The sequence below is a fragment of the Cannabis sativa genome, chromosome 3 (genome assembly GCF_029168945.1).
Source record: "Cannabis sativa cultivar Pink pepper isolate KNU-18-1 chromosome 3, ASM2916894v1, whole genome shotgun sequence".
Lineage (NCBI taxonomy): Eukaryota > Viridiplantae > Streptophyta > Magnoliopsida > Rosales > Cannabaceae > Cannabis > Cannabis sativa.
The window spans coordinates 9020317-9045432 of NC_083603.1; the positions used below are offsets into that span (position 1 = coordinate 9020317).

The 25116-nt window shown below is 33.9% G+C and overlaps 3 protein-coding genes and 1 pseudogene across 4 annotated transcripts; 1 reads left to right on the forward strand and 3 right to left on the reverse strand.

The window, feature by feature from the left end:
* Positions 1 to 525: 525 nt before the first annotated feature.
* LOC115708884 (cytochrome P450 93A3) lies at positions 526 to 3482 on the reverse strand. 2 transcript variants are annotated; one of them, XM_030636898.2, is made up of 3 exons: positions 3205 to 3482; positions 1502 to 2444; positions 526 to 1329 (listed from the first exon to the last, which is right to left on the reverse strand). In XM_030636898.2, the coding sequence occupies exons 2-3, from the start codon at positions 2438 to 2440 to the stop codon at positions 709 to 711; spliced, it is 1560 nt and encodes a 519-aa protein (XP_030492758.2). In that variant the 5' UTR covers positions 2441 to 2444; positions 3205 to 3482; the 3' UTR covers positions 526 to 708. The 2 variants fall into 2 exon arrangements, with proteins under 2 accessions (XP_030492758.2, XP_030492759.2); XM_030636899.2 differs by having other exon boundaries at positions 1502 to 2432; positions 3205 to 3432.
* A 319-nt stretch (positions 3483 to 3801) lies between these two features.
* LOC115710985 (uncharacterized) lies at positions 3802 to 4997 on the reverse strand. Its single transcript, XM_030639335.2, has one exon. It carries the CDS (start codon positions 4927 to 4929, stop codon positions 4072 to 4074), a length of 858 nt encoding a protein of 285 aa, XP_030495195.2. The 5' UTR covers positions 4930 to 4997; the 3' UTR covers positions 3802 to 4071.
* A 12569-nt stretch (positions 4998 to 17566) lies between these two features.
* Positions 17567 to 21301, forward strand: LOC133035897 (uncharacterized). Its single transcript, XM_061112338.1, has 3 exons — positions 17567 to 18657; positions 18790 to 20149; positions 20297 to 21301. The coding sequence occupies exons 1-3, from the start codon at positions 17567 to 17569 to the stop codon at positions 21299 to 21301; spliced, it is 3456 nt and encodes a 1151-aa protein (XP_060968321.1).
* A 760-nt stretch (positions 21302 to 22061) lies between these two features.
* Positions 22062 to 23866, reverse strand: LOC115710987 (cytochrome P450 93A3-like; annotated as a pseudogene).
* Positions 23867 to 25116: the final 1250 nt, after the last annotated feature.

Sequence of the window (25116 nt, forward strand, 5' to 3'; positions counted from 1 at the left end):
AAAGCTGTTTTTCAAAAAAATTGTAGCAAAAAGATGTTTAGTAAGAAGTTAAAAAACAACTTATTGAAGAATTTATGGAAAATCTATAGTCAAAAGCTAAGGCTGGTACAACCAAATTTTTAGAAAAAGCTATTTTGATTAAAACACTCTATAATAAATTATTTTTTACTAAAAATTTATTTAATTATTTATTATATATTACAAAAATAAAAATATTTTTTTAAAGGAAAAAATATTTAAAATAAATAATATTTAAATTTTAACTTTTTATTTCATATTAAAAAATATTTTATATTTTTATTATTAACAAAAAAATATTAACCTAAGTTTCTTATAAACTACAATTTTTTTTACAAGTGATAAGAAATATAATTTAAAAATATTAAAAATTATTTTTATGAAATGCATATAAAGGTATACTATGGAAAAAAAAAATTAAAAATATACAAAAAATAAAAAAATTTGTATAACATATTTATATATATATTTGTGATTATAATGAACTAGATTAAAATATTATCATTATTATAATAGAATTTTAATAACTCGCACTACTTTAAAATATATAATTTACCAAATACTTAGCTCAACTTTTTTTTACAGTTCTACTACAACTGCTTTTCCCAACAGCACAACTACAGTTGCTTTTTTACATAGCACAGCTGTGCCAAACTGGCCCTTAATTATTAACAGACCACTCTTACAAATCTAAAGAATAAACCTAGAAACTGGAAAACAAATTAAGGGATGAGCTCTAGCAAGGGTGAGCCCAGGTCCCTCTTCAAGATCAACCTTGCCATTAAACCCTTTCCACTCAAAGCACTGAATCATACAAGCAATACTTGTTTGAATGATCAACAAAGCAAGTGAAGCTCCTGGGCACCCTCTTCTTCCACTCCCAAATGGCAAAAGATTGAAACTTTGTCCCCTAACATCCATATGGTTGATATTTCCACTCCCATCTTCACTTAGAAACCTCTTTGGGTTGAATTCAAGAGGATTTTCCCAATATTTGGAGTCTCTACCAATAGCCCATGAGTTAATATACACTCTGGTCTTTTTAGGAATATAGTAACCATTAATGGTGCAATCTTCAGTTGATTCTCTTAGTATTAGTGGCCCAGCTGGGTGAAGCCTCAATGTCTCTTTTGTTATAGCTTGAATATATGGAAGATCAACAATGTCTGACTCCTTTACTAGTCTGGTTTTCCCAACTATGCTATCTATTTCTTTTCTTGCTTTTTTCATAATGTTTGGGTGGTTTATTAGTTCTGATAGTGCCCACTCTATAGTTATGGCAGCTGTTCCAGTCCCAGCTACAAATATATCCTGCAGATGTGAAATATATAGTAATAAATGTATGAATGATAATTTAAGGCCTAAATTGCACAATGGTGTTTTACCTTTTCACTCTTAAAGATTAATTCTGAAATATTGCAAATCAAAGTGGTCTTTGAATTTAAGACTTTAAAAGAATGTGTAAGAGTTTGAAAGAACATACCAGTATAATTGCCTTGATATTATCTCTGCCTAATTTGATATGTGATTTGTGATCTTCATCTTTTGCTATGTCAAGCAAAATGTCAAGCAAGTCTTTAACAATGTCATTTCTTCCCTTCTCCACATTCCTAGCTTCTTCGCGCTCTTGTATTATCTTCTCCATCATAGAGTCAAACTTTTCATGGAAGCCTTTCCCTCTTGCCTCAAATCCTTGCAAATCCCAATTTTTACAAAACCAAAAAAAATCTGACAAATTGAATTTCCCAACAAGTTGGTTTCTCTCTTTGACCAACTCTTTTATCTTCTCAGCCTCACTATGATCATCATCATCATTCCCAGAACACCTTTGCCTCATAATCATTCCTGTTATGATATTATTTGTAAGCTTAGTAAGCTCTTTACCAATTTCAATTGGTTCTTTAGACTCAGCTCTTTTGCTCATCAATTTCAAGAATCTTTTTATCTCTTCACTCCTAACTGGAAGAAGCTTATTAAGTGTTTGGCCACCAAGAAGCTGAGTCACGCACAATTTCTTCATGAACTTCCAATAAGGTCCATAAGGTGCAAATGTGAAGTCAGCTAAGGGATAAGAAATGTGGTCAACTACACTCAACTGAGGTCTATTTGAGAACCAAGTTTCCTTTGTCTTAAGGAAGAGTTTGGCTAATTCAGGGGAGGAAACCACAACAGAGGGAATTGAGCCAAGAGAGAGATAAATCAAGGGGCCATAGGTGTTTGAGATTTTTTGGAAAGATTGGTGTGGTATTGGGCCAAGTAGGTGAAGGTGTCCAATGACAGGAAAAGCAAATGGGCTCGGTGGAAGTCGAACCATGGTTCGACTTTTTGTCAACATGGCTCGAACAAGCATGGTAGAGACTAACCAGACAAGGAAAAGAATGGTGTAACCTTGGAGGCTTTCCATTACTGCAACTCTGCTCATTTTACTTAAGATGTAAAAATGAAAAGTATGAAACTAGTAAAAAGTACTCAAACCAATGCATTTCAAATTGTTGTTTCAATGTCAAATAATTTTGGTGCATTGCTTTTCTTTTTCTTTTTTATTCTGACAAGATACCAAAATAAAGACAAAAAAAAAAAAAATACCACATCTTTTGTACAGACACATATTTTATATACATTTGTGATAAGTACAAAATTTTGTGTGCAATTTGTAGTGCTTTGTACTCACCGAAGCATGGACGACAATGTCCTGTTTGATTACCTTACTTGACATATATATAATTTAATTTTCATTACTATTAGATGCAAAATATGTTTCTCAAACACAATAAGAATAGCACACAACACTGAAGGAAATAATTTGTGCCAAAAAAATAATACTGGCCATATAATTAATGAAACTCAAAGCTATATATATTATCAATATGAAATCAAACACTTTAACTAATAAAACTTCATTCAGGAGTTTTATCAAACAGGTGGTAGGTACATTTCTTATAAAGAAGTATTATTTCCAATAATTATAAGATTTTAGTAACTTTAATTACATGTGTCTATATTAACTACTCCTATTGTACTAACTAATCTCGAAATTATCACATCATATACAATGAAAGCATTACAATAAGAATAGCACGCAACATAAATAGTATTGTATTTTCCATATAATTAATGCAACTCAAAGCTATATATTATGAATACCAAATCAAACACTTTAACAAATAAAACTTCATTCAAACAAACCTGTGATACGGTCAGGATGCTATTTGGGAGAATTGAGACAAGAAGGTTGTTGTTGAGGAGGGCAGAGAAGAAGTCAAAAGCCCAATTCTCTAACATTAGATTCAAATAACAAAGATTGGACACGACCCTACTTTATACAAAATTACAAACTGTGTATGTTGTACAAGTTGTATGGAATTAATATAAACCATTTTGTAATTATCGTGAATGTTAAGGGCATTTGGGAGTTTTGTATTCTGAAACTTTCCAACAATAAAGATTGTACACCTAAGAAATCGACCCCGATTCTCCAACTGTGTAATTTCACAAAAATACATTTCAAAAAGTTACCAAAAGAGTATAACAATTGTCTTTGAGGAGGGCCCAACAGAAATGTAACTTTTTTATTTGCTTAAAATATATAAATATGTTATAGTGAGAATTTCCTCCTAGTGATACTGGTCCCTTTCTTGAAAAGTGACATGTGTACTTATTCCTCAAAAGAAAGTGATGATATGTCAATAATATGATTTGGATAAGATGCCTGAGACAATGATCTAATTGCATGACTGGCGTGATCAAAGAACAAGCATAATTTTTTAATTTCAATGAGGATTATCGTGAATGTTAATGGCATTATTAATTTGGGAGTTTTGTATTCAATACATTATGAAAGTTTCGAACAAGAAGAAAGAGTACTGTGCCAAAATGAGATATGTACAAACAGCTAATTATTTAGAGACATAATGTACTACATAAGAAGTACAATTAATAATCAGTAGCATTTATATATGCACATATATATATATATATATATCTAAATCACTAAATATAAACTGACTAATGAATTTACTAACACCAAAATGATGATGCTGATGAGATTAGTGTTCAGCCCAAATTCACCATAGCAAAACAAGGGCTTCCATCCTTATCTCTGAAAAACCAAACCTGAACAATCTGACCCATCTTCAGTCTATTTTTTTGAACAACACCTCTGTACCAATTTTTGTTCAACACATAACAAAGACTGTTCTCGCCTTTATATTTCCACCTCGTGAGAGTTAGGTCATTTTCTTCTTCAAGGTTGGGTTGAATGAACCGAACCTTAATTCCTTCCTTCTGGTTGATCTTGTTCTTCTCATCATCATTGAGAAAATCATCAGAACTTATCTGTTTCAAAGGCATTTGAAGACGATTCAAGTTGGGTTGAGTATCACTTTGAAAAAGTTTCCTCTGAATAACCAATTTGAGAGGAGATTGTTGTGGATGATCAGGGAGAGTCATAGTACTGATAATTTGGGAAAGTTCTTCAGATATTGGCGGTGGAGGGTCTGGTCCATCAATTACGCCACCTTTACACGGCTCGTGTTGTATTTGTCGTCGAAACTTAACAATGCGATGTTGTTTCGGGGTGCGGCTTTTCAAGATGATGTTGGTTTCTTCTCCAGGCAATGGCAATGGCAATGGTGGTGGTAGTTGATGGTGACGATAGGACCGGATAGCAATACGAGTAGTCCGGCGTCTCTTTGGAATAGGGAGAGAGAGAAAGAGAGCTTTCCTCTTTCTTTCTTCAGATTCCAATTCTTTGATTAGGTCAATATTTCTCCGCTTTTCTTTAATGAAAGAAGCCAAATGATGATGATCATAATGATGATCAGTACCATAATACTCGTCATAAGACAGTACCTCAGAGCACACCCAAGCAAGCAATTCAATCTTTTTCTCATTCGTCATTTTCTTCTTCATTTAAGTCATTTGAGTTTCTTTGCAAACCAGAAAACTACAAACCCTCAGAAAGTACCCTCTGCGCTATAAAGAGACTAGTGAACCCTACTTTGTATCAGCCCTAATATATAATCTATACCAAATTCCCATTTTACCCTTCACCTTCACGTACAACGTTATTCTTTTAGGAATAGGAAATATAGAAACTAGGAAATAAATAATATAATTAACAAAAAAGGAAATAATCTAGTTACCACTTCATTAATTAATAATGGTTTCTAACACATAAAATATTTCATTATAACAGAGAAGATTTAAAAGGATATGTCATAACAATCCTCACTCTCAATTAAAATAGGACATCATTTTTAACACAGATTTTTTGTAATACCTTTCTAAGAGCTTATTATACACTTAACAGAAATATTTTATGATTTTCTTCTAATATTATTTTTTTTTTAAAAAAAAATTGAAAAAGTATTATCACATAAAAAAATTATACACATTTTTTAACAATTTAATTTTTGTTCTTGGACTACATTTTATTTTATTTTCTTAAGTGGTGTTTACTAACACTTTTGTTTTTAAATTTTTTAATTACAAAAATAAAAGTAATATTTTTATTTTTAAAATTTTGATTTTGAAAAACAAAAAATAAAAATGTGTTATGTAAATTTTATTTTTATTTTCCATTTGTTAATTTTATTATAAGTCGGGTCTGAGGTCGGGACCGGGGCGGGTCCAAGTCCGGGATTAGGGTCGGGTTCGGTTTCATGATCTAAGTTGGGGTCGGAGTACTCTAAAATATTAATTAAAAAAATTGTTTAAAAAAATGTTGAAAAAGTAATTTTTTTTCAAATTTAGATTTTTAATTAAAAAATTGAAAAGCAAAACCAGTTTATCGAACATAACTTTAGAAAATATTTTCACTTTTCTAATTTTAAAAACAAAAAACTGATTAAAAAAATATTGCCAAACACACCCTTAATGAAAAAAAAAATCTCTATCTATAAAAAAATGTTATAAAATAATATAGAATGGAGAAAGAAATAAGACACTACAAGAAATATCACTACTATCAGCGCAATTTGCTACTGGCTGGCAAACGTCACTTTTACGAGCGCATCTTGTGAATTGTGCTGGCAAAAAAGTCAAAGTTTTACCAATACACATTTGCGCTGGCAAAGCCTATTTTTAAAGCACCTCATATTTGTGTTGGCATAGCAAGCCGTGTAAACATTATCCCCTTGATAACTTTTTACCAGCGCAAAAGTGCGCTGACAAAAGTGACTTTTGCTAGCACAATAACGAGCTCACTAGCAAAAGTCACTTTTCCCAGCGCAATAGCAAACTGCGCTAGCAAAAGTGTGGCCAGCGCATTTTATTACTATGCTGGTTTAAAATTACTTTTACCAGCGTATCTCACAAACTGTGTTGGTAAAAAGCTCAAATTTTCTCACTCTTTGATACTTTTTCCCAGCTTACTTTTGCATTGGTAAAACTATCTTTTGCCAACGCAATAGTATAATGTACTAGCAAAAATTACTTTTACCAGTGCATCTCACGAAGACATCCCAAAATTTTTAAAGACACCCCCATTTTAATAATTTTTATTTTATATAAATTTTATATTTTTATTTGTACTAAGTTTTTTTTTTTAACTTTTTTCTTCTAATTCATATTCTTAAAAAATATACTTAGCAAATAAAATTAAATTATATTTTTAATACTATGACAAAAGAATTAAAATAAAACATTATATGAAATTTTCTTAAAAAAAAATTAAAAAAATGTATACATGAGTTAGAAAATATTAGGAATTGAAATCAAAATATTTTTTAAAAACATGTTCTATAAAACTGTTTTCACTTTTTAATTTCTTAATTGAGAATTAAAATTTAAAAAATTTTGAAAACATAAAAAATTACTTTCAATATTTTTAATTTTTTTTTTCTGAATTAATATTATATTTGGACTCTGATCCGAACTTGTACCTTCACTCGGGGACCCCGCTTCAACCCCAAACCCGATTTCAGACTCGACTTAATTAAAATCAAAAAATAAAAATAAAAATAAAATTTACAGAAAACACTTTCTATTCTATTTTTAAAATTGAAAATAAAAGTGCTTATAGAATATATTTTTATTTTTAAAAAATAAATTTTTAAAAACAAAAATTGAATTTTATTTTTATGATTAAAAAAGTATAAAAACAAAATTATTATCAAATTCCCTTAATCTAATATTTTTGATTTAGTTGTATACACATGAAAAAATCCAAAATTTTAGAATATTAGACCACTTTCTTTCCTTTCCATTCCATTTATTAGTTAATTTTACATAATCTTAAGCAAACATCAAAATAATAATGAATCATCATCTTACAAAACATTATTTGTAGATATACTAACACAGTAGCTTACAATAAATAGTCTCTTTCAACAAAAAAAAGACTGTCGTTCATCTTGACCATGAGTCAATTCATCTTGTTCTCAGACTGTCGTTCTGTTTCTCTTCATCCATCTTTTCTCTAGTTTATAGATCAGTTCCTTAGTATCTCCTCAGTCCATTTTGTGCTTTTCCTACTGTTCTTGGTAAGTTTCTTTCTTAAAAAGTTAGCTTTTGTCTCTTCGTGGTTGTTATGGGGGACAATAGTAACCCATGTAAAAACTTAATAGAACGGTATCTCTGAAAAGTCAAATGAAGACATCGAAGATTTGCGAACCAACTTTCTGGAGTCAATGACTCTTGAACTGGAACCTGATTTCGAGCTTACAGCTGATATTGTTAACTCTGGTGTATTAGTCAGCTTTTTCGGTGGTAAGGGTGTTTCCAAATCCAGGCTAAGAGAGATTCTGAACCAAATCTGGAAGCTCAAGGGCCACTGGAAGTTTAAGACAATGAAGCCCGGGGTGTGGGGCATCTTATTTGATCAGGCTGAAGATTGCAAGGAAATTCTTCGGAATAGGCCCTGGATTATCAATGGTAAATTACTAATTATTCGTGAATGGCCAGAGGATGGGGATTGGTTCAATGTGGATATGTGGAAGGCTATTTTCTGGGTAATAGCTTCTGGTTTTCCAACTCCATACCTCAATGGGGTTAATACTCGTACCATAGCAGCTAAAGCAGGGAGATTTGTGGGAAGCGACTTGGCAAATCAACGTACCGTAACTAGAAGGAGCTTTCTAAAATTTCAAGTTGAGATAGATACCTCCCATCAACTAACATCTGGTTTTTTCTTGGATATTAAGAGAGGTAGGAAAGAATGGATTCAGTTTAGGTATTTCAAATTGCCTAAGCTCTGTTATAACTGCGGATACCTCGGTCAAAAAGCCTGCTTCCGATCAACTGCTTATGCGTATCCACCTCAGGGGGCTGCAGTGCCCGCTTATGGGCCGTGGATGAAGGCTGAATCAGCAGTCTTCAGCTACTTCAATACCCGGAATCAGTTTGATTTTTTTCAGAGAAGGAGCTGGCCGGAGCTTCACAACGGTAAACACTTCACCAGTAGCTGATCCGAATTCCAAAGCTATAGGAAAATGACAAGTTCAAGACGTTAACAGAGTTCAGCCTCTGCAACATACAGCTTGCAACAGAGATAAGTCTTTGCATCAGACAGCTTGTATTAAACCAACCAGGAAAGTCATCAGAGTCACTAACAATGGCCCAGGTGCTACTTTAAGAAGAAATTTGAAAGTGGTGGACAAAACAAGTGTCAAACCGCTAGACATTAACATTGGTCACAAGTTCTCTGATACGCTGGCAACTAGACATCCTAGGAAGGAAAGAAAAGGCAGGTCAGTTTCTCCTAGTGTGCTACGGAGACATACACAAGGTAATAATAGTCCTCTTTCTGATACTGATATTTTAAACAAATATTCCTCGAGACCCCCTCCCAATTCGGTTGATAATGGTATTCTTACAACCATTATGGCCAACATTGGGCCCACTTATAACCAGATGGTGGAAAAGGCCCATGTTGAATTGTGCCAATCAAGGAAACCTCATAAGCTGTTGGAAATTATTTTACCAGGATCTTAGATCTACTCACAAGTATGTTGATTAACATCCTAAATATGAACTTCTAAAACGATTATTTGGCATTAAAATAATGAAAATACCAGATGATAAACCCTATAAAAGTGGCCGGCCTAGGCAATGTGGATTTGGGCCTCACTTTTTGCAATTTTGCAGTTTTATCATTTCTGCATCTCATTTTCTCAAAAACGCCAATTTTCAAATTCAACCATTTAAATGCTAATTCTAATTATTTAATAACTATAAATAATTATTAAATAATATTGTCATTTATCATATTTATTAATTGAACCATACAAAGTATCATAATTAACAAATATGCCCCTAAAACTCTTTCTTTACAATTTCACCCTTACTTAGTGAAAAATTCACAAATAGACATAGTCTAATTTGAGAATTATAATTGATTAATCAAAACCAATTATATGAGTCTTACAAGCAATATTATCTCAACTAGTGGGGGGACCATGGGTCTATATAACCGAGCTTCCAATAAGCAGATCAAGAATTTATAACCTAAATTCACTGACTTATTAATTCTTCGTTGAATCCACGCATAGAACTTAGAATTGCACTCTCAGTATATAGAATGCTCTATATGTTCCACCATATAGACACATCATTAGTGATCCATTGTTATAATCCTAATTTGATCAATGATCCTCTATATGAATGATCTACACTGTAAAGGGATTAGATTACCGTTACACCCTACAATGTATTTTATCCTTAAAACACTTAACCCCGTATAAATGATATTTCAACTTATGTGAAATGAGTACTCCACCATTTATTTTCGTTTGGTCAAGCTCGAAGGAGATCATCCTTTACTTACTATTCGCCAGATAGAAGCTATAGATTCCATGTTTATGTTAGCGCTCCCACTCAATTGCACTACCGTGTTCCCAAAATGTACGTATCGCCCTGACCCAAAAGTAGGCTTAACTAACAAATCAAAGAACACGAATAACCTCTTGAGATTGAGCCTAATCATAACAGGATTAAGATCATTTGATCTAGGATCAACTAGGCGATATTGACTTGAATAGATATTACGGTAAGTTTAATAAATCTAAGTCAAAGTTCAATATCGGTCCCTTCCGATGCATACTACATGCACCCAACCTGAGCTTTACTTTAACCAATGCTCTGGAAAGAACATAGAATTTCTCCAAATGCAAGTAAACTCGATTGTAGATTATCATATCAGTAAAACCCTCCCATTACGACGAGGAGCGGTGATCTTCTGAACAGAAACTTTAGCAGTAGTTTTCTCAGTTGGTTTGACTGAGGGAGTGGGATTGTCCTCTTCTCGAGTGGAAGAGGACAGAACATTGGAAGGACTTATATCTGAAAGCATTTCCTCCAACACTACTTTACTTTGTGGTTTGAAATTCTTAATATAGTCATCTTCAAGGAAAGTCGCGTTTGTGGAAACAAACACTTTATCATCCTTGCAACTATAAAATAGTCCACCCCTAGTCTCTTTAGAATTTTCGACAAACATGCAAACTTCAGTTCGTGACTCAAGTTTGCCGTCTTTCTTTCTTAAGACATGAGCAGGGCACCCCCAGATTCTGTAATGGCGTAAACTAGGTGTACGACCATTCCATAGTTCTAACGGTGTCTTAGGGATTGATTTAGATGGAACAACATTTAAAATATCGGTTGCCATCTGAATTGCATATCCCCAGAAGGACGTAGGTAGAGTTGAGTAACTAAGCATGGACCTAACCATTTCTGAAAGCGTGCGATTCCGTCTTTCTGCAACTCCATTTTGCTGTGGAGTGCTAGGGGCAGTTAATTGGGATTCAATTCCAAGTTCAATTAAATGATCTTTGAACTGCATATCCATATATTCTCCACCCTTATCATTTTGCAAGATCTTTAATGTTTTACCTAATTGGTTTTGAGCAATGCGTGAAATTCCTGAAACTTTTCAAATGTTTTAGATTTCTTATCCATAAGGTAAATATGTCCATATCTAGAGTAATCGTCAATGAAAGTGACAAAGTACTCATAACCACCTCGGGCTTTTACATTCAAAGGTCCGCAAACATCTGAATGCACTAACCCTAGGGGTTGTTTGGCACGCTCTCCCTTTGCAGAGAAAGAACGTTTGGTCATCTTTCCTTCCAAGCAGGACTCGCATACTGGCAATTCACCTAAGACGACATTTTTCAATGGACCGTCTTTGGTTAGCCTATTGAGTCTACTAAAGCCTATATGACCTAAACGTAAATGCAATAGATATGTTTCATTATCATCATCGATCTTTTGCTTTTTGTGGTTTCTAGGTTTAGCTACTTTAAAAAGTTCGTTATGTAGGGCAAATGGTGTTTCTGGTCTAAGAACATAAAGCCCCTGTTCCATGGATGCAACACAAATATGAATGTCATTTCGGGAAATGGTAGAACCAGAACTCGAAAAATCTAATTTGTATTGTTGCAATTGTAAGCATGAAACAGAAACCAAGTTTCTACTGAAATTTGGAATGTATAAGACATTGTCTAATTCCAAAATTCTGTTTTGAAACTTGAGTTTGGCTTTTCCTCTAGCTCTACCAACCTTAAGTTTTAACTCTCCAGATTTCAAATAATTCCAATTCTCAAGCAATTGCAATGAACAACTTACATGGTTTGTAGACCCAGAATCAAGAATCCAAATGGATTTATCATTTTCTAAAACACATGATTCGAAGACTAAAGCATCACTGCTTATTCGTTTGTGATTTGTTGTTCTTGTTGGTTCATTTTGTTGTGAAGTATAACTTGAGGAAGTGGAATCACTTTCTCTTATCTTCTCAACTAAGCTTGAAGTAGTAGGATTTATGGAGTTATGAACTATTTGCTCTTCAGAGTGAACAATTCCCAGCTTACCTGCTTTCTGGAATTTTATGTTCATCATGAGAATATGTGAAGTATTACTCTGACAAGGTATTTATAACTTCAAGTTCAATTGCTAAGATATTAACTAGGAGTGGAATGGGATGAGGGTTATTGGCACTACAACACATCAATAAAGCAGAAGTAAGGTTTTGGTTCAAATTCATACACAAGTTCAGAAAATAACAAATAATCACATATGTTATAAAAATACTAAATCTAACATAGTTTATTTTCCAAGGTTTCCAACATAATGAAATACAGTGTCCTGGTAGGCGATAGTTAAAGATAACATTAGTTGAATAGAGTAGTCAGCTCATCTAAAATAAAACATTTTAGCAACCTTTTATTCGATCAAAATAAGAATCCAACGTTGTCTCGGTAGTCGAGAGTCAAGGTTATTCTCATTTTATGAGCTTCCACCATTGTTTCATGTTTTATGAGTTTATCTCTAAGTAGTCACCGTAGGGGAGAGTCTAATAGAGACGAAAACTCACAAAATACTTATCAAATGAGATCTTACGGTGTTAAAAGTTTTCAACGAATAACCATCCATAGGGGGACGAAGTCTAGTGTCTCGAGGTTATATTGAAAAAATTTAATTTTTGTAAGACCAACAATGGAGATCGAATATCTTTTGATTAAAGCTCATTATTTAAAAAAAAATATACGTATTTTATTTAATCATCTGTTCCATGAAAAATTACAAATTAAAGTTGGTTTAAATAAAAAATCAACTTTAATTAATTTTCAATTATTATTTATATTCGAAAAATAAATTCGAAAAAAATGGAACAAATTTGAAAATATCTTGTTTAAGTTGTTTAGAAGAATCTAAAAATCAACTTAAATATCTTTCATATTAGATTTAATTAAATATAAAATTAAGTTATAACCACTTAATTTGAAAATATTCCATTTTAAGTTAATATTTGAAAAAATATCAACTTAAAAAATATCTAAAGAATCTTAATAACCAAATCCTAAAATTCCTCAACTTAATTTTGAAATTTGAAATTCAAAAGATATTCAGATTTAAGTTGATTAGTTAGATATAACTAATTTTCAACTTAAATAGGATTATTTAATGAAAAATTTAAATTAAGCTCCAGAAAGAATCTAGTTGGTTATAATTCTATAATTAATTAAATACAAGAAAATACATATAGTTTAACTTAGAATATAAAATTCTTTAAACTATGTTTTTCTTAAATTAATTTCAAAATAAATGAATTTAATTATGTTGCTAATCAATTTTATTAGGTTAAACTAATTTAATTAACCTAGTACAGTTATTCAAATCAGGCAAATGGGCCTTCACAATTGGGGTAGTTCATGTGAGGGGGTGCTGGGTTTAGTATGTCGTACCCACTACTATGGCTCCCAACTCTCACACAAGGCCCAAAAGAGAGGAATTTAACATTAAAATGAATAACTGTTATTAATTGAATAGGCCCAAAAACTAAATGGGCCTAAATAAAATCTATCAAAAAACTATGATATTTTATTTAGCAACAACAACCTATATGCATCTATAACAAAATTAAACATATAGGCTCACACATGCACACATTTGGATGGATCCTATCATGTTGCTAGGTCATACACAGATGAAAGAAGATTGTAAAATTTACCTGTTACAAATTATTTACTTGACCAATTGAACCATGAGTTAAAATCAGATCATTGGATCTGTCAACAAGTTAACCATGGCTATTTGCAATCAAGCAATAATAGGTTTTATAAAACTTACATACAAGCTAAAACACATACTCCTGCAACAAGATGAATTGGATAGTTGGATGTAGGATTTATTTAATATTAAATAATTATTTTTCGAAAAAAAATTTAAATAATAAAAATATTTCGGTTTTGAAAATAATAAAAAAATTTAAAATTAAACCTATAATTTTTGAAAAATTAGGTTTCAACTAACCTAAATCTCATTTAAAAAATAATTGCTAACTACCTTTTATATTTTTAAAATTATTTTATAAATTAAATATAAAATAAAAAAATAAATATTTTTCTGATTTTATAATTTAATTTAAATAAAATGAAAAAAATTTAAAAATTAGCAAAATATCTTACTTCTATTTAAAATTACATGATTATAGTTATCTTATTTTAAATTTAAATAAGGTCAAATAATTAAAAAAAAATTAATTTAAAAAATATTTAATATCTGACCTTTAAATTTAAAAGATAAGATAAAATAATCAAATTTAAAAATAAGATATAAAATCAAGCAAAAAGATAGATATTTACTTGTTTTCAAATTCAAATTACACTAATATCTAAAATTAAATTTAAAAAATTCAAATTAATTTATTTATGATATTAGATTTGAAAATTGAAAAGTAAATATCAAAATACAAAACTACACAAAAAATCAGAAGTTAATTCCATGAAATAGTATGAAAAATCGAAGAAAAACGAAAAAATTGCGAGCTGTACGGACAGTATGCATTGCATACTGTTCGCGCGCGCTATGGAGGGTGCACGGCCGAGCAAGCTCGGCGCTGGAGGAGTCCAGCAGGATTTCCGCATGCGGAATGGGGTTTCAGGCACCCCATGCGCGTGTTCTTCGGACAAAAACTTGTCCTAACACGCGTCTGGCCGAGGAAATAGGCCATCCGCGCGCGCGTGTCTTAGTGACGTCACCCTGATATTTTTCGAAACTTCAAAAAATCATAACTAATTCAAATTAAATCGAAATTTAGTTCTGTAAAATAGTAAATTGCTTAAGTTTTTCCATACTATCCAATAAAAATAATTCCAGAACAGATATTTAATTATTATTTACGAAAATTCACAAACATCAATCAATCATCAAACAACACTCAAAACAACATGATACCATCCAAAACATCAAACAAATCGTTTAAATCCAAATTTCTTGCAAGCAAATCAATTACCATGGCTTTGAGGCCAGTTATTGGAAATTATTTTACCAGGATCTTAGATCTACTCACAAGTATGTTGATTAACATCCTAAATATGAACTTCTAAAACGATTATGAAATAAGCACATATAAAGTATGAGAAACCTTACATTGGGTGCAGCGGAATAATATGACTCATTCCATTCAGATCTGTAACCCTTGTATCCTTTTTGTCGCAGAGTATTATCAAGATCTGAACCTGGATCTCTTTCTCTCCTTCTTTAGTGCTGAAACTCCTTCTTATTGAATGTCTTTCTTCACGATCTTCCTCACTATGATTGAGGTATCACTTGCTGTGTGTGGGCACTACTCTAACACTAAGTGGTTTTGAAATTTCAAGGAAGAAGAGAGAGAAGAAGGTGGCGGCTAGGTATAGAGAGAGAAGGCTCGGGTTTTTCTCTGAAGGAAATCAGATGATGAAAAGTGTAATTTTCCTGAAGCCTTCACTATCTATTTATAGCATTCCACTAGGGTTAGGTTTGAATTATTTGGCATTAAAATAATGAAAATACCAGATGATAAACCCTATAAAAGTGGCCGGCCTAGGAAATGTGGATTTGGGCCTCACTTTTTGCAATTTTGCAGTTTTATCATTTCTGCATCTCATTTTCTCAAAAACGCCAATTTTCAAATTCAACCATTTAAATGCCAATTCTAATTATTTAATAACTATAAATAATTATTAAATAATATTGTCATTTATCATATTTATTAATTGAACCATACAAAGTATCATAATTAACAAATATGCCCCTAAAACTCTTTCTTTACAATTTCGCCCTTACTTAGTGAAAAATTCACAAATAGACATAGTCTAATTTGAGAATTATAATTGATCAATCAAAACCAATTATATGAGTCTTACAAGCAATATTATCTCAACTAGTGGGGGGACCATGGGTCTATATAACCGAGCTTCCAATAAGCAGATCAAGAATTTATAACCTAAATTCACTGACTTATTAATTCTTCGTTGAATCCACGCATAGAACTTAGAATTGCACTCTCAGTATATAGAATGCTCTATATGTTCCACCATATAGACACATCATTAGTTATCCATTGTTATAATCCTAATTTGATCAATGATCCTCTATATGAATGATCTACACTGTAAAGGGATTAGATTACCATTACACCCTACAATGTATTTTATCCTTAAAACACTTAACCCCGTATAAATGATATTTCAGCTTATGTGAAATGAGTACTCCACCATTTATTTTCGTTTGGTCAAGCTCGAAGGAGATCATCCTTTACTTACTATTCGCCAGATAGAAGCTAGAGATTCCATGTTTATGTTAGCGCTCTCACTCAATTGCACTACCGTGTTCCCAAAATGTACGTATCACCCTGACCCAAAAGTAGGCTTAACTAACAAATCAAAGAACATGAATAACCTCTTGAGATTGAGCCTAATCATAACAGGATTAAGATCATTTGATCTAGGATCAACTAGGCGATATTGACTTGAATAGATATTATGGTAAGTTTAATAAATCTAAGTCAAAGTTCAATATCGGTCCCTTCCGATGCATACTCCATGCACCCAACCTGAGCTTTACTTTAACCAATGCTCTGGAAAGAACATAGCATTTCTCCAAATGCAAGCAAACTCTGTTGTAGATTATCATATCAGTAAAACCCTGTGTCTTATAAATCTAGGAAACTTCATTCACATAGTCATGTTTATTTTTAAATGTGTTGACAACACAATAAACAGGATCAAGTATGTGAAAAGGGTTTCAAATGAATTTATAAATCAAATGGACAAACAATTGATAAGGTGAACCAAAACATACACAAATGAATGAAAAATACTTTTGTTTCTTTATTGATGTTGAATAAAATGGATTACATTGAAATGGAGTTTTATTTAGGGCATAAAACCCAACATAAGCATCCTAAGCCCACCCACTTTACTTGGCCCGTATATGCTGAAGAGATTGGTTTGGCTGAGGAACTTATGGGCCCAGCACCTGTGGACAAGTTTGAGCCAATGCCTACCCTATTTCATGACCCAATTGATGTCTCCAATTTAGTCCATCAATGCCCATAGCCGAGGAAAAGGAAAGCTAGCCTCACCTTAGTTCCTTATGTGCAACATACAGAGGAAAACACCATGGAATTCTCTGAAGAAGTCCTTGTCCTACCAGAGTTCTCTCCAGCTCCTAACTCTTAGTTTAATATGGGCTCAGGAGCCTCTTCCTCCTCCACGAAACTTGACAAACGGAGAAGGAAGGGGTCTCGATCCAAAGCTATAGCTACTAAGAAGAATCAAAGCAATAATTTAGAACCAGAAGCTGATAATATTACCCAGAAAAATCTTATTGATACTCTCAATCTGGTTGAAGTGCATGTTGAAAGTTCCCAAAATTTTACTATGGGCGAGGAGGCGGCCCTTATAATGCCCCCCCAAGCGCCATGAAGTGCCTATCCTGGAATTGTCGGGGCCTTGCAAGAGACCCGACACCCCAAGCTCTTGTAGCTTGGGTCAATAAACACAAGGTGGATTGTGTCTTTTTGATGGAAACTAAAGTAAGTAAGAGTACCATGGAGAGAGTCTCTCGGAAGTTGGGTTTTACAAGAGTAGAATGTGTTGGTGCTAATGGTTTGGCAGGGGGTTCTTGTCTGATGTGGAATAATAATATAAACTTGGTAGTTAATTATTTTGCTGAAGGTTTCTTTGAAGCTACTGTGTGGGATGTTCACCTTCAACTGAATTGGAAATTATATGCGGTTTATGGGACCCCTTATATAGATGCAAAATAGGTCTTTTGGAAAAGCATGGAAGCTGAGTTCTCTCATTGTCAGATGTCGTGGGTATTGACAGGGGACTTGAGTTGTATTTGCAGTCAAGAGGAGAAAGTTGAGGGTCGAAATGTGTCCTTCTCAGATATAAAGTGGCTTAGAGACTTCATGGATAACACTGGGAGTGTGGATTTGCAGTTTATTGGCAACAAGTTCACATGGCAAAACAATAGATTTTCTGGAGGTCTGATTAGAGAGCGTCTTGATAGAGCTTTATGCTCTCCAGAATGGTTGTTGGAGTATGCCTCAGCGGGTGTGAGGAATTTGCCTATCTCAATCTCTGACCATGCTCCTATAATTCTTGATACTCATATGTTCATTGCTAGAGGTTTTATACCTTTTCGTTTTTTTGAAGCCTTGTCGTGGGAAGATTCTTGTAAGCAAGTAATTGCTTCTGCCTGGTCCTCTTCGGGTGGAACTGCTACTGGGACTTTCATCCGAAACATTCACCAATCAAAAATTGCCCTTCAGGCTTGGAAGAAGAATCTTAAGGGGATAAATGATGGTGAAATTAAAGACTTAGAGGGAATACTTGTTTGGATTCAAAACCAACCTATTATAGCAGTACTTAAAGAAGAAGAGTTGAGAGTTCAAACACTGCTCTCGGCTGCCTGGTCCAAATTAGAGAGCATGTGGAGACAAAAGTCAAAGGAGACTTGGCTAGCCTTGGGAGATAGAAATACCAGTTTTTTTCACGCTGCAACAATTATCAGGAAAAGAAGAAATAGTATATGGTCTCTCAAGGATAAGGAAGGGAAAGTCTGGAAGGATAGGAAGCATATTGGGGAAGTAATCTACTCACACTTCATGGAATTGTTCACCTCTGCAAAACCAGTTATTGATGAGATGTTTGAAGGTTTGTTTGTTAATAAGATTGATTCTCTTTCAAATGAAAAGTTTGCCAGTATCCCCTCAGATGAAGAGATTAAAGAAGCAGTTTTCAGTCTCCATCCTCTAAAGGCCCCGGGGCCTGACGGGTTTTCAGGTTGTTTCTACCATAAGTATTGGGATGTTGTAGGAGCCAATCTATGTACTACAGTTAAGGAATTTTTCTCAAGTGGCAGAATGTACTCGAAGCTCAACAACACTTTCATGTGTCTCATTCCTAAAGTGGAATTTTCTATGAGTGTAGACTAATTTAGGCCGATAAGTCTTTGCAATTTCTCTTATAAAGTAATTGCAAAAATCTTATCCAATAGATTGCGTCCGCTCATGAACGATTTAGTTTACCCTTTTCAGTCTGCGTTTATTCTAGGAAGGTGGATAGCAGAGTCATCTATTCTCACTCAAGAAATAATTCACAAGATTCTGCATAAAAGGGGTCGTGGGGGTCTTATGGCCTTGAAGCTTGACATGCATAAGGCTTATGACAAAATGGAATGGGACTTCCTTGACAGAGTACTCAGAGCTAATGGATTCAACGAAAGATGTAGACAGCTCTTGATGGCGTGTGTTACAAGCGTTTCATACTCAGTCTTGCTAAATGGGTGCCCTCTTAAAAAGTTGATTCCCCAGAGAGGCCTTCGTCAAGGAGACCCGATGTCTCCATTCCTATTTCTTCTTCGCCAGGAGGTTCTGTCTAAGCTCATCTGTAAGGCAGAAGGCAGAGGCTTAATCCATGGGATCAAGATTGCTCTTTCAGCCCCTCCAGTTTCTCATCTAATGTTCGCTGATGACACGATCCTTTTTGCCCGTGCTAACAACAATGAAGCTGAGAAGCTGATGGAGTGCATTTCAACTTATGAGAAATGGTCAGGCCAATCTTGCAGTAAGCCTAAATCTAGTGTTCTTTTTTCGAAGAATATCACCAGGAGATGTAAAGATCAAATTTTGGGTAACCTGAATATTGATCAAGTTCGTGGAGAAGAAAGACACCTGGGCAACCCATTCGTTTTCAAAAGAAGGAAAAAGGAGGACTATGTGAGGCTCAAAGATAACATAATGAAGAAATTAGAGGGATGGAAGATGAAGCTTCTATCATATGCAGGGCGGCTAACCTTAATCAAGTCAGTAACTTCAGCAATGCCAATTTATGCTATGTCTACCTCTAAGATTCCAATCTCTACTTGTCGTGAACTTGATTCGATGATGAGAAAATATTGGTGGATAGGCAATGTAGACAAAGATAGATACTTGGCCCTCAAGGCGTGGGATCAAATTTGCCAACAAAAGGCTTCAGGTGTACTGGGGTTGAGGAAATGTGAAGACATGAACAAAGCCTTGCTGTCTAAGTTGGCCTGGAGTCTTGCTGTTCAAGTTGATAAACCTTGGGTCAAGTGTTTGTTGGGAAAATACTATAAACATGAGAGTTTTTGGAGTGTCAAGAAGAAAAGCAGCGATTCTTTTCAGTGGAGAGGCATTTTGGAAAGCAGAGAAGCGATTCTAAAAGGCTACATATCAATTGTAGCTTCAGGTTGTTCTATTAATTTCTGGCATCGGCCTTGGATCCCTTGGCTAGAATTTAATGAATTTGCGGAGCTGATGGAAAGTATCAGGGGTAGAGGATATACAATTCAAACATTGAGGGATGTCTCAATTGATAATGATTGGAATGAGGAGGTGATTTTATAAGTTTTTGGCACTGAGTTGGGGTCTCGCATCAGCAAAATTCCTAGAATACCTGCCCCTTTTACAGATCAGATTTTCTGGAAACACAATCAAAGTGGAAAGTTTTCAGTTTGCATATAGTGTGGAAAATACTCCAAGATTTGCCCCAGAAAAAAGATTTGGAAGTGGATTTGGGATGCAGGAATCCATCCAAGAAACTCAGTGCTGTTATGGAAAATCTTGAATGAGGCTATTCCTACAAAGAACCGGTTGCACTTTTTGCATGATAAAACCTGCAACATTTGTGAAGCTGATGAGGAAAATGCTTTTCATTTGTTTAGAAGTTGTAGTTTTTCAAAAGCCATCTGGTTTGGAGGAAGATTCTCCTTCAGAATAAATGACATCCCAGGAGACAATCTCATTAGTATGTTGGAAGGTATAATTGAATTGGTGACAGGTGTGGAAAGGAAGGAATTGATTAACTACATTGGGTACATGTTCTCTGAGATCTGGTTTCAAAGGAATGCCTTCTGCATTCGGAATGCAGAGATCAATCTTTCCTATGCAGTGGCTAGAATTGAAAAGAGTTATGCAGAACTCCAGAATTTGGTCACATCAAAGAAGGGGGGACTCTCTGAAGCACGATGCACATACAGTATTCAAGAGCCAGAGGGATATCATGGATCACTAAACAGGCAGAGGTGCAATGTTATTTTTTCAGATGCTTCATGGTTCAAGGGAGATGCAGGTATTGCAGCTGTAAGTGTTGAGATTTCCACTGGGTGCTGGCATGTTAAGACTCAAAAGATCAGGACAAATTCGGTGTTAGAAGCTGAACTGAAAGCGATCCTTCTTGCTCTGTCAATGGCAATTGAGCTAGGGTGGCAAGAAGTTCATATCCTCTCAGATTCAAAGATAGCTGTTCAAGCTTTATCACCATTGTTGGCAAGAGGTGTTCCAGATTGGAGGGTGGCTGATGTCTATTATAATATAGTTAATTTATCTAAAAAGTTCCTTAGCTGTCGTTTTTTCTTTATAAACCGTAATTTTAATGTTTGCGCGAATGGTGTAGCCAAAACCGCTAGAGTTTCTAGCGAGTTGGCAGTTTTGTATCAAGGGGAGGGTAATCCCCCTGTGGTTCCCATCTATTTTCTTAATCAATGAACAAGTAGTTCTTTCAAAATATATATATATATATATACTTACAAATAGTAAATCAATCTCCAACAAATGCTAGCTGGGGAAGAACATTGTACTCATAGGGCCCGTTTGGCACAGCTTTCGGAAAAGCTAAAAGTTGCTTTTCAAAAAAGTTGTGACAAAAAAGTGTTTGGTAAACAGTTAAAAAACAGCTTATTGAAGAATTTATGGAAAAACTACACCTAAAAGCTAAAGCTGGTACAACCCAACTTTTAGAAAAAACTGTTTTGATTAAAAGAATTTATAATAAATTATTTTTACTAAAAATTTATTTAATTATTTATTATATATTATAAAAAATAAAAATATTTTTAAATGAAAAAATATTTAAAAATAATTAATATTTAAATTTCTAATTTTTTATTTTATTTTAAAAAATATTTTATATTTATATTTTTATTATTAACAAACAATATCAATTTATGTTTCTTATAAACTACAATTTTATCTTTTACAAGTGATAAAAATATAATTTAAAATATTAAATATTATTTCTATCAAATGCATATAAATTTATACTATAGAAAAAAATAATTAAAAATATATAAAAAATAAAATTTTATATAACATAGATTTTTTTTATATATTTGTGATTATAATGAACTAGATTAAAATATTATCGTTATTATAATAGAATCTTAACAAGTCGCAGCACTTTAAAAATTATAATTTACCAAACACTCATCTCAGCTTTTTTCCACAATTCTGCTACAGATGCTTTTTCTCACAGCACAGCTATATCTGCTTTTTCCCACAGCACAGCTGTGCCAAACTGGCCCTTAGTCATTAACAAATAACTCTTACAAATCTAAATAATAAAAATCTAGAAACTGGAAAACAAATTAAGGGATGAGCTCTAGCAAGGGTGAGCCCAGGTCCCTCTTCAAGATCAACCTTGTCATTGAACCCTTTCCACTCAAAGCATTGAATCATACAAGCAATACTTGTTTGAATGATCAACAAAGCAAGTGAAACTCCTGGGCACCCTCTTCTTCCACTCCCAAATGGCAAAAGATTGAAACTTTTTCCCCTAACAGCCATGTGGTTGATATTTCCACTCCCATCTTCACTTAGAAACCTCTCTACATTGAACTCAAGAGGATTTTTCCAATATTTGGAGTCTCTACCAATAGCCCATGAGTTAATATACACTTTGGTCTTTTTAGGAATATAGTAACCATTAATGGTGCAATCTTCAGTTGATTATCTTACTATTAGTGGCCCAGCTGGGTGAAGCCTCAATGTCTATTTTGTTATAGCTTGAATATATGGAAGATCAACAATGTCTCACTCCTCTACTAGTCTGGTTTTTCCAACTATGCTATCTATTTCTAATCTTGCCTTTTTCATATGTTTGGGTGGTTTATTAGCTTTGATATTGCCCACTCTATAGTTATGGTAGTTTTCCCAGTCCCAGCTACAAATATATCCTGTAGATGTGAAAATATATAGTAACAAATGTATGAATGATAATTTAAGGACTACATTGCACAATGGTGTTTTACCTATTTACTCTTAAAGATTAATTCTAAGATATTGCAAATCAAAGTGGTCTTTCAATTTAAGACTTTAAAGGAATGTGTAAGAGTTTGAAAGAACATACCAGTATAAATGCTTTGATATTATCTCTGCCTAATTTGATATCTGATTTTTGATCTTCATCTTTTCTATGTCAAGCAAGTCTTTAACAATGTCATTTCTTTCCCTCTCCACATTCCTAGCTTCTTCACGCTCTTGTATTATCTTCTCCATCATAGAGTCAAACTTTTCATGGAAGCCTTTCCCTCTTGCCTCAAATCCTTGCAAATCCCAATTTTTATAAAACCAAAAAAAATCTGACAAATTGAATTTCCCAACAAGTTGGTTTCTCTCTTTGACCAACTCATTTATCTTTTCTGCCTCACTATGATCATCATCATCATTCCCAGAACACCTTTGCTTCATAATTATTCCTTTTATGATATTATTTGTAAGCTTAGTAAGCTCTTAACAAATTTCAATTGGTTCCTTAGACTCAGCTCTTTTGCTCATCAATTTCAAGAATCTTTTTATCTTGTCACTCCTAACTGGAAAAAGCTTATTAAGTGTTTGGCCACCAAGAAGCTGAGTCATGCACAATTTCTTCATGAACTTCCAATAAGGTCCATAAGGTGCAAATGTGAAGTCAGCTAAGGGATAAGAAATGTGGTCAACTACACTCAATTGGGGTCTATTGGAGAACCAAGTTTCCTTTGTCGTAAGGAAGAGTTTGGCTAATTTAGGGGAGGAAACCACAACAGAGGGAATAGAGCAAAGAGAGAGATAAATCAAGGGTCCATAGGTGTTTGAGAGTTTTTGGAAAGATTTATGTGGTATTGGGGCAAGGAGGTGAAGGTGTCCAATGACAGGAAAAGCAAATGGGCTCGGTGGAAGTCGAACCATGGTCCGACTTGTTGTCAACATGGCTCGAACAAGCATGGTAGAGACTAACCAGACAAGGAAAAGTATGGTGTAAACTTGGAGGCTTTCCATGACTGCAACCCTGCTTATTTTACTTAAGATGTAAAAATAAAATAATAAACTAATATATGAATGAAAAACCATTAAAACAAATGATTTTGGTAAAGAATCATCTCCATAATTAATTTTATTTTACTAAAGAGAATATTCATTAATCAAAGACAAAGTAAGCAAACACCAAAGTTACAACTGACCGGCCCAACCACACACCAAACATCCCCTACTGAAGTAGGCAAAAAACATGTCTCTTTTCGCTTATATAATCTTTCTCTTTTTTAAGCTATACAACATGTGCTTAACTATATCTTTTATATCATTTACAACTTTTAATATAGTAGAACAACTACTATTATGCACACTATTGTTTCTATTTTTCCGAAGCATATAAACAGTAGCAGCCAAGATCAAAGTTATCACACCAGAAATCTTCCCTGTTATCCAACATAACCAGTTGTTGAACTCCATCGGCCAAGCAGGACAACCCACCCAATCAAACACCTCCTTCACAACTGCCTTAGAAACAATACAACCGAAGAAGAGATGATGATGATTCTCCTCTTCTTCACTACAAATAGGGCAGCTAGTAGTATCAAGCTCTATATGGAATCTAGTAAACATATCCCTTGTAAAACGATGGCCATGAACCACCTGCCAAAGAATAAATCTATGCTTGGGCAGAGAAACATTACACCAAACAGCTTTGTAATACATGTCTGCATCATGTGGAATTAGCCCATTATAGAGCCTAGAAGCTAGAAACTTACCTCTTTGAACAGCAGCAAGTAAATTAAACTTGTTGAATTTCTTCCTGAGTTGGCAAATTTTCCTCCAATACCAACTAACATCCCCCTTCAACTCATACTCCCAAAACTCAGCTCCCTTCATATAGATGTTATTTATCCATTTAACCCAAAGAATGTCATGCTTTTCCATGATAGCCCAAATAAATTTTTCCAAGAATAAATCTATTCCTATTAGGACCCCTTTTGAACCCAAGGCCTCCATAAGATTTAGGGAGACACACCTTGTCCCAGGAAGCCAAATGAATCTTGCTTTTTTCTCCCTTAATCCCCTACAAGAAACCCTTGCAAAGCCGCTCAACTTCCTTGATTATACTCTAAGGAAGAAAGCCCAAAGAGCACGGAGTGGATGAGTTGAATTCGACTAGCATAAGAGAGATGCCTAGTGGCCCAAGAAACCAGCCTCATTTTAATTTTCTTAAGAATAGCATCACACTCTTCTCGACTCCACTTGGTTGGCCTTAACGGGACCCCAAGGTA